General features: G+C 39.7%; 1 protein-coding gene across 1 annotated transcript in view; it reads left to right on the forward strand.

Annotated features, from left to right (window-relative positions):
- PODXL2 (podocalyxin like 2) overlaps positions 1-10,385 on the forward strand; it is a 48,967-nt gene extending 38,582 nt beyond the window's left edge. Inside the window, exons 5-8 of the mRNA XM_058171588.1 lie at positions 3,004-3,160; positions 6,469-6,530; positions 9,728-9,907; positions 10,050-10,385. Coding sequence (XP_058027571.1) covers positions 3,004-3,160; positions 6,469-6,530; positions 9,728-9,907; positions 10,050-10,259 — 609 coding nt within the window. The 3' untranslated portion in view covers positions 10,260-10,385. The remainder of the gene's footprint in view (positions 1-3,003; positions 3,161-6,468; positions 6,531-9,727; positions 9,908-10,049) is intronic.
- Positions 10,386-10,727: the final 342 nt, after the last annotated feature.

Below are 10,727 nucleotides of genomic sequence, written 5' to 3' on the forward strand. Positions count from 1 at the left end.
TGAATTAAGTAATAAATATATAAAACAGTTATTATTATCATACAAAAAATCCACAAGGTACAAGAGAGGATGAACATCAAACATAATAATGGAACCATGTAAGTGGTCCCCTGGGACCCTAGGCCTAATGACATAGCCAGGTCTTGAGGAACTTCTGAAACATTGGATGGCGCTAACCTCACTTTGGGGAAGGGGATGCGGAATATTCCCAAAGCACAGAAGGCCCACCTCCCAGGACCTGCCATGTATAGTTCCCTAGCAGGCAAGACCCATAGCATGCCTTCGCTACCCAAATTTATGGGTAGATAAAATTGAGGAGAGGCAAGTCCTCCCTTAGCCATTAAAACCAGCATCTTGAACTGCACCCAGAAGTGTGACCCAGATATGAAGTTTACGCAGTGAGTACAATAAATGCTTATTTAACTCTGGCATCTGCATTATATTCTGTACCATTACATCAAAAAATAAAATTGTATAGAATTCCATGCACCTAAAGGAAAGAGGCACATGTCAGCCCTATAAGGTAGACCAGACTAAGAAACCGATACCAAGTTGGCCTAAAACGTATTTTATTAAAATAGCAATGGTAACAGAATCTTGCAAGTCTGAATGTGCTTCTTTTCTCGTTCACCTTATCTATGTGTGAATTAGGTAGGGGGCTTGTCTAAGATGCTTCCTCAAATTTATTTCTTGAAATGGATTTAAGCCACACTTGTCTGATCATTGTCTTACTAATGGTATTCCTACTGCCCTTCAACAGTTTTGTAGGGCAGTATCTTTAAAATAACCAAAGAAACAAATTAAAAATATTTCTCCTGTCTAAATTGGGTTTTCACTAGGGCTGCTAAGTTGTTCTTATTTTACAGGCATATCAGATATACTACCAGTGCAATTCTGATCTTTAGGGAGGCAAAATGGCACCATTTATATCCAAATGGAGGCTTAATAAGATTTTGGGATGTTTCAATGTTCCAAGACTGATAAAAATAAACAAGTTCATTAGCTTTTAAAAGATGTATGACAATCAAGGAAATAAGAAATTACATATAATATCATGAAATAAATCTGGTCTTGCCAGCTAAAACCCAAAACAGGATCACTGCACAATGCATTAAGAGATCATGCTTTGCATCCAATCTTTTCTGCCAATGCAGTATGATTCAGAAATATTTAAAAGAGTGGAGTGTTTCTGCTTTGAGTAACTGGATGGAATGTAAGTTTTCTTCTATCACATATACCCATGATGGAGAACCTGTGGCATGCGGAGCCATATCTGTGGACACATGACCATTTCCCTAGCTCAGCTCCAGCGCGCATGTGTGCGCAGGCGAACTCATTTTCAGACCTTCCGGGCCCACCGGAAGTCGGGAAACGGGTAGTTTCCAGCCTCTAGAGGGCCTCGGGGGTGGGGAAAGCCATCTTTGCCCACCTCGGACTCCTAGAAAGGCTCTGGAGCCTGGGGAGGGCAAAACATGGGCCTACTGGACCCACCGTGCCATTGCGTGCCAAAAGCGGGGGGAGCATGGGGGGGGGTCGCACGCCCATGCACAGGGGGCAGAGCGCATTGAATTATAGGCGTCGGTACGTGAGCACCTGACTCTCCCCTGCACTCCCCCTGCTTTTGGCACGCGATGGCAAAAAGGTTAGCCATCACTGACATATATCCATAATGGTAAAAGAAATTGTAGGCATTTTCATTAATTTTTAAAAGATATCAGCTCTGGTTGAACAAGCATGTAGTCTTTTACTTCATATCATGATGAAAGATAGTTCTCTGAGCTCTCCTTGTGTTACATTATTTATGCTGACATTTCTGAATTACAGAAATGGAAAAGAGATTGCAAGAAAGATGCACTGGCTATTTATTTATCAATTTCTATCAAAAGGGGCTGGTATTTTTCTGTTCAGCCATATCAATGGAAATGTTATTTTTCTCTGCTCCCTATAAGGCTCTGACTGCTCAGTTTGTGGTGATGGAGGGAGACCTATCATTTCTGCAATAGTTCTACTGGTGTGGTCCAGGGATTGCTTACTACTAAAGCTGCTTTCCTAATTTCCTTTCCTTTGGGGGGGCTGTCTTGCTCTGCTATCCCAGGTTTTTATCTTCTGCTATTCATAAGCTTTGCCTTGTGAGCTGAGGTTCTGCTGGGTCCTTGTGACTCAGGTCTGGCTCCTCCTTGTCTTTCCCCATTCGCCCTTTGCCAGCCCCAAGCATTTGAGGTTCCCATAGCAACCAGTAGTGTTAGCACATATTAATAACTAGAGTGGCCTTTGAGTTGGCACAGCCACTGAGCCAGAAAAGATGTGGGGATGACAATGCCAATTGATGTGCAAGATCTTAGAAGAACAGGATCATATCTGTTTGACCTGAATCTGGGTACAAATGATTAGGCTCTTCCTCTTTAAAAAAATTAGTAATATTGTATGTTTTTCCTTTCCTTCAAAGATTGCAATAGTGGTGTAGGTAGATATGTCCCTCTATCATCAATCAAGGCAACATCTTGTCAGATCCTTATGTGTTACCTTCAGCACCTCCAGCCTAGTAATCTTGCATTTTTGTCCACATTTGAAACCTATAAAGAAGTGAAGTTTCAGGATATTTCAAAAGGGAATGTGTTTTGTTTTTTTTGTTCCTCCCAGAATTTTAATTGGGAAACTCTCCCAGTCATCTGGAGCCCCAGGTTATATGACCAGGTGATAAAAATGGATTTAATTGTGTTCGTGTGCTTACATAAACTACAATTGGTTTGTACTATTTATTGCAGCCAGAAAATGACAAAATTCAAGAATGGCAGCAGTTAGGATGGAACTACTAGGGAACACACATTTTGAAACAATAAAGTTGATGGAGTGAAATGAAAATGGATGCCTTTCAAAATCTTGGCTTTTAGAAGATCTCTTTTCTTTTTTGATATACTGCATTTGGATGAGAAAGTGTATAACAAACAGTAGGAAATCTGTTTGTTTTTACTTAGGGGACTAAAAATATATATATTGCTATAGGAAGAGTTCCGAGTGGAGAGAGGTCTCCGGTTGCTGGCCCTGATGGAGGACGCCTTCTCCAGATATGACAATGGATTGCAAGGGCAATGGTTGATCTCCTTAAGCAAACCTAATGAGAATGACAAACATCTGTTGATGACCCTGGCAGGAGAACATGGTAAGATTTTGGTGAAAAATAAAGGGTATCTTTATTTTTCACCCTATAATCACCCTTACTGTGATTATTCCAGTCTTTTCCCTGTACCAGTATCTTTCATGCTGTTAAAGCATCTAGCTGGACATAATTAGACATCATTTCAATAGAATTTTATTATTTACAAATGAAGGCAATACCTGCCCTAGGATAATGATTCAGGATCCAATCCAGGGGTGAAATCGAGCAGGTTCTAACAGATTCTGGAGAACTGGTAGCAGAAATTTTGAGCAGTTCGGAGAACAGGCAAGTACCACCTCTGACTGGTTCAGAGTGGGGCGGGAATGGAGATTTTGCAATATTCTTCCCCCAGGAGTGGGGAGGGAATGGGGATTTTGCAGTATTCTTCCCCTGCCATGCCCACCAAGCCACGCCCGCCACACCACGCCGGCCATGTCACTCCCACAGAACTGGTAGTAAAAAAAATTGGATTTTTTTACTACCACTGATCCAATCTGATTTGGTCACTGGAACCAAAGATTTAGTTTGAACTTTTGGACTCGTGCTCGAGTCCATCTTCAGGGAACTTGTTTCTAACAGAAAGTTAGAGAAGTTCTGCTAGAGAGAAGTTCCCTGAAGATAGTCTCCAGCATGAGTTTGAAAGTTTGGACTAAACCTCTGGTCCCAGTGACCAAACCTGATTAGATCCTGCATTTTACTATTTGTTCAGTAAATGCAATAAGGTATAGGTAAAGTTTGAGCTCACTTTCTGCTAACTTTATTGTCATGTACACATAATTTTCGTAGCACCAACACAGAAAAGGTTTGTGGAGGTAGTGGTCTTCTTCTAGAATATTTTCAATATTTTCCTAGACTAGCTTGTACATAAAGTTCCCTGCTTCTCTGTCATCCAAGTACCGAGATCCCACTCTGCCTAGCTTTGTCGGATCATCCATATAACAGAGGTGTGAGCTATGATTGTATTTTGGATGTTGTATCAGGAGTCATGCTGTAGGACAAATAAATCATTCGCGTCCTTCAGTCTCAAAAGACTATGGTATCGTGCTCTGGAAAGAGATCCTAAAACAGCATCTAGTGTGACTGAAAAGGCCAATTCGAGAGGGCAGATACATTCTGTTCCCTGCCCAGCCCCCAGATTTCGCTGGTTCCGGGACTGCCTCTTTGCCTCTTTGCCTAATAGCTGAGAAGAGTAAACACCTAAATCTTATTTACTTTATAATTATGCCACATGTATTTCCAATTAAATTAAATTAAAATTTCAGTGCAGTGGCTGTTTTTGGAAAGGCTCTGTGGGACTTTCAGGGACTGCAAGTGAGCTGCATGAATCAGTATATTAACTCTTATTCTGGCTGTCATTTCTCAAACTATTTCTCCCTTTTTAATCTTTTACAAAATTCCTCCTGCTGTTTTGCATTAGTATCTTGTTATATTTTCTTCAAACGTCTTCAGTTATTATATAAATCATTGCCATCCTACTTTTCCCTCCATCATATTCTTCTACATGTTTGTGTTGGTGCAGCATTTCTAAGACATTCCTTGATGACTACATCATCTGAGCTGGTTTGGGATGTAATTTTCTCTGCATGTAAAATTTTGAGTTGGATTTACAAACTCTGTCCCCAGTCGTGGAGAATCCATGACGTCCCCACTTAGTCTGCAATGTTTTGTTCAGATCCCAGTCTTATATTTCTCTCTAGACTGGAAAACATGTGCTTCACCTTCCCAATAGTGATATCAAAAATACCACTGTTACAGTGAGATATTTATTTCATTTATTTATTTATTTTGTCACAACAGTATATATAAGCATTGACATGTAACAACTATATAATATATAGGCATATATATGAGCATAAGTATGTAATAACTATATTAATTAGATATAATGAAAGGAAACAATAGGACAGGAACGGTAGGCAGATTTGTGCTCTTATGCACGCCCCTTACAGTCCTCTTAGGAATGGGGTGAGGTCAATGGTAGACAGTTTTTGGTTAAAGCTTTTGGGATTTTGAGAAGAGATCACAGAGTCAGGTAGTGAGTTCCAAGTGTTATAATAATAATAATATCAGAGTTGGAAGGGACCTTGGAGGTCTTCTAGTCCAATCCCCTGCCCAGGCAGAAAACCCTACACCATTTCAGACAAATGTCTATCCAACATTTTCTTAAAAATTTCCAGTGTTGGAGCATTTACAACTCCTGCAGGCAAGTTGTTCCACTGATTAATTGTTCTAACTGTCAGGAAATTTCTCCTTAGTTCTAGGTTGCTTCTCTCCTTGATTAGTTTCCACCCTGTTAATAACTCTGTTACAGAAGTCATATTTTCTGCAATCAAGACTGAAGCGGTTTACATTAAGTTTAAATCTATTGTTTACTCTTGTATTGTTGCGATTGAAGCTGAAGTAGTCTTCAACAGGAAGGACATTGCAATAGATGATATAGATATAATATAATAGATATAGTGGCAGCATGTGAAGACAATAAGTATGTTTGCATTTATATGAGCACATATGGTTCTGGTCCAAGCAAGCCCATCAGGGCTCGCATGCCAGCAGTGATTGCTTTTATCCAGTTTGCACTGTGGCCCATTTATTTTTGGTTCACGGTACTGATGCTCTTGCACAGAACAGTTTGTCTCTAGGGTTGAAAGATGTTATTGGTTCTTGCTTTTTCTTGCTCTGCCACCCAAAATTAAATGATATATCTTATTCAGGGAAACAGTGAATGGATATAAACAAATTCTAGAATGATGTAACATCTCTTTCTCAATCATTTAATGTGAAAGTGGCAAATGGTTGCTTATTTCAAGCAGTTTTAATGCAGAGGTAGGCTAACAATGTGGGCCTACAGAATGTTTACAAAGAATTCATTCTTATGATTGTGTATCCATGGAGGATAAATGGGGAGCGTGCAAAAAATAAGACATATTAGACAACATCATCCCCAAATGCAACAATTTTCAGATGATGGAACACAAATATACAACTATAGAATTGACATGATGAAGTCACTACATTGCACATCAATATTTTGCAATGATTGCAGACCCCATTGGTTTTCATAATAGTGACTGTGGGATGCTTGTATAGTTTTTTTTTAATCCACAGCCCTGATGTGAACATTGTTTCTGAATTCTAAAGCATATTTAGTGCTCTACATTGAAAATAAGTGTTCTCAATTATATTATTACTTTTAAACAGGAAATAATGCTTTCATACAGGCATATTTCTCTACTCAAGAAAGCACATGGAAGAAGAGTACCCTGAATTAATGCATTTTTTAAAAAAAAAATCTGATACTTTTCATCTCCTAGGGGTTGTTCCAACAAATGATGTCCTCTTGGCATTAGGTGATGTGCAGAAAAGCTTAGCTGAGGTAAGACCTTATTTACTTCTATAGGAGAAGCTAGTCTGTATAGGATAAATGAATTGATTTTCCCCTGTAATTATGCACAATAGTCTCTTTTTTCCTGCCTGTTGGTTACATTGCCATTAGATGTCAGCTTTCATTATCTGTGAGTAATTCTGTGGGTTTGTATTCTTGCATTGTATCATGATTTCTTGAGATCTGGTATGGTCTTGTTGAAGAACTACCAGACTGGTTCTGTTTATCTGGCCAATTACAATTGATTGGACCTAGCAGCAGATACTGTAGAGCCTGATAACTTTTTAAAGTGACATTAAAAGTCCAGAGTTGATATGTGATGGAGATGGTTTCTAAATTTGATATAAAAATAAATATATAAATTAAGCCTAGATCTCATTCTTGCTCATTGTATGCAGAGAATTGAGGCTCAGTTGTTTTCAGTAATTGAACTTTTCTGTTCTGTCTATAGGAAATCCTCATTGCTTTGAAGGCTTTGGCCTTCTCATTCTCTACCCAAATGTGATGTGTGCTGAATTTCCTTATGGAAATTTGTTTTTGTATCCAAACTCTAGAAAGTTTGAAAGGGACGACATGAAGATCAGAGGGCTTTGCACAATGTTCTCATTGGACATTTGAGCAATATCAAAGCAATGGCCTATGATAACCCTACTTCCTCAAAACCTCAAATACCTCTCAATATATTTTATAATAAGACAGACCAGATTTGTCTCACCGGTTAAACATTTCATCACAAAACATACATTGACGTGTAGCATTATATCCAAAATTTTCTATCCATAAATATATAATAGTCATGAATTCATTGGATACTTCCAAGTGACATTTTCATTACATGATTATTTTGCCTTGGGCATGGAAATTTAGTAATGGTTATCCATTTTTTTCAGTCTGTAACTTTCCTGCATGTCCATCAAAACTCCATTAAAGAGACAGAAATTGAATTAGCTGCACAATTCCCTCCAATTATAGTAAAATCTGTGTACTGGAAATGAGCCTTCAATTGAGCTCATAAGGGTATACCAGTGAAACAAATAGAAAAAACAGAGCTGGTGTCTGGAATCCCTCCCAAGCATTTGATTATAGCCCTGTGATCAGAAGGAAGGAGGGCTTAGGAATGGAGCATCTTAAGCTCCTTCCTTTTCCCTTAGGAAGAGTGGGGGTTTTCGTCCCCAAAAAGTACCATTTTACAATTCAACCTTTTTTTTTCCCTGCCAGCTTCTCCCATCACAACAAACTTGGTCCCATTCTATTTTCTTTTGGAGAAATTAATTGAATAGATGAATGGTAGAACAGATATAATCCAAGCTTCTTTACATAATTTATTTCTAAAGTTCTGTTGAAATGGGGGGAAAAAAAGAGGAAGAAGGTCTCACTAAGCAACTAACTTCCTTGAACCTTGAAAACATTCAAGAAATAGTGATTTGATTGTGACCTCACTGCTTGAAGGGGCTGATTCTCTAAATCAGGGGTGTCAAACTCAAGGCCTGTGGGCCAGATTTGGCCCGAGGGGTACTTAGATCTGGTCCGTAAGACCGCCCTGGAAACAGTGAAAGACTGTCCCCGCAGTGTCTCTGGAGCTCGCAGGGCTATACGTGGCCCTCCCGAGCTCCGTTTTCACTGGCAGAGGGTTGCAGGAAACCGTCACAGCCAGAAACGGAGTTCGGGAATCCATTTTTGCTGGCAGAGCGCTCGGGATGCCACAGGCACCCCTGACACGAGGGTCGTCAAGTTGGCCACACACCCCAGCCCCCCTGAGGTCAAACACAACCCTGATGCGGCCCTCAGTTAAATCGAGTTTGATATCCTTGCTCTAAATGTTTACTTGCCATTGTTGTAACAAAGTCCAGAGGGAAACAATAGCCTTGTCATGAAGTACATGCCTCTCTAGCAGCATAACTGCAATAAAATCACACTGCCAATTCTTCTGGCCCAGTGATGCTGCCAAACACCCACTCCTCAAGAGCGTCTACAAGCTGAGGTTTAAACCTCTTTACCTAACTATAGCCTTGGTATAAAACACACAAAGGGGGTGCAAATGAATATGTAGAAGAGAGCATCCCCATGGCACCCAGATTGAGAGTTCATAATGTCTCTTACAGAATAAATATTCAACAATAATTCAAAAAGAGTAATACCATGAGCTGTGGTTGCGCAGTGGTTAGAATGTAGTGTTGCAGTATGACTCTGCATTCACTGCCAGGAGTTCAAACCTGACCCGCTCAGGGTTGACTCAGCCTCCCATCCTTCCGAGGCCTGTAAAATGAGGACCCAGATTATTAGGGGCAATATGCTGATTCTGTAAACCACTCAGGCAATGCTGTAAAACACTACGCAGCAGTATATATAAGTCTAACTGCTATTGCTAATATTGGATGCCTAGGAGGGAGCTCTGTTGCTGAATTTTTGTCCTCCACAATCACAGCCCTTTCTTCAGTTTTGGAGGAGATGACTTGATGGTTTTACAGTCTTGGAAGCCATTCCCAGAGTCAAACAGTTATAGCTTAAAAATATAAATGTTTAAAATGTAAAGAAATAAATTTCATTGATTTATTTTCAGCAGTTTGTCATGACACAGGCTTTCTGGCTCACAATATTAAAATGCTGTTTTTACGTAAGTATTTAAGAGACTTATATGACAGTCCATCTGATATATAATAATACCGGATAGCTCATAGCATAACAGTAAAACATTAAAAGAAACAGTAATACTAACTGCAAGGCCACCACTCTTGGAGACCCAGAAAGAGAATTCCACCATACATCTGCTGAGCTCCAAATTAAAAAAAAAACCTGTTTACAAGGACAGGGAGAATTAAAAAAGACTTCAAGTGGTTCTGAGCAGACCATAAATTTGTTGCTAAGCAATCTTATCTAGAAAGGTTCTTCCATAAATGAGACACTATTGCCAACAGATCAATGCATTTCACCAGTCATTTCCCCCATTTCAGTTGAAGTAGGATCACTGAAGACATTGCAAGAATGGGATCTTTCTCTGTATGTTTATTATAAGAAGCTCGCATTTAGCTTTCAGTGCTTTAACAGTTTTAATCTTTTAATTGCTTTATGCTGTTATTTGTTGTATTGTATGTAAACCACCCAGAGTCACTTGATGCTGAGATGGACAGCATATAAATTTAATACATAAATTACTATTGCACTGAGTGCATTTAACAATTCATTTTTAGATTGGAATCCAGAACTATACAACTACATCAAGTTGCCAGTCACGTCCCAGCCAGACACACAGCGATTATGGGAAGCTCTTTGTGGTGCTGGTTATTATCGGCTCAATTTGTGTCATCATCATTATCATGGGACTGATTTATAACTGTTGGCAGAGGCGCATGCCCAAAATGAAGAACATGGTGAGTCCCTTTATGGGTTAAACTCTTTTATTTTATTTTCCAAACAAAAGCTTCCTGGTTGCTTGCCTTATTTCCCAAATGCATTTAAAAAAAAAAAAAAGGTTTTCATTTTCCTCTCCCACCCCTGTTTCCTCTCTTCTAGTCACACGGTGAAGAACTACGATTTGTTGAAAATGGTTGCCATGACAATCCCACCTTGGATGTAGCCAGCGATAGCCACTCTGAGATGCAAGAAAAGAAGCCGAGTGTAAATGGTGGGGGAGCTGTTAATGGACCAGAGAGCTGGGATGTTCTGATTAACAAGCAAACAAATGAGGAGGGAGAAGCGTTTGAGGAAGATACCCACCTCTAAACGAGGACCCCACCTGTGGGATTGCACTTGCGCTTGATTTAAAGGCCTAAAGCTGAGGGTGGCTCCTCAAGAACTTGTTTTTTTTCCATTTGGAATAGATCTGCTCTGAAGCATTAGCACAGTCCTGGAGCCAGAAGGGCCACCCTAAACCAAGGGTGTGGGGTGTGGGTGGGCATGTTTGTCTCTTGCTGTCAGTAGCGCCAACGCTTTAATCACATTAAGATGCACTTGCTCTAGTCTTTGGTAGAAGAAGAGAATGGCCAAGTTTGAAAAATAAATGATGTGATGCCCCAACATGATGCTTCCTGAAAGATTTGCTGATGGATGTAATAGGGCAGCTGGAATAATTGGGTTCATAACTTGTCTCAAAAAGTTCAATAGGAGAAGTCATGACGAAAAATGCATATTCCTTTGGGATATAATTTAAATACCTTCAGTCAGTTCACCACTGATCCTGTTGGTCAGTTG

The sequence above is a fragment of the Ahaetulla prasina genome, chromosome 2 (genome assembly GCF_028640845.1).
Source record: "Ahaetulla prasina isolate Xishuangbanna chromosome 2, ASM2864084v1, whole genome shotgun sequence".
Taxonomy (NCBI): Eukaryota; Metazoa; Chordata; class Lepidosauria; order Squamata; family Colubridae; genus Ahaetulla; species Ahaetulla prasina.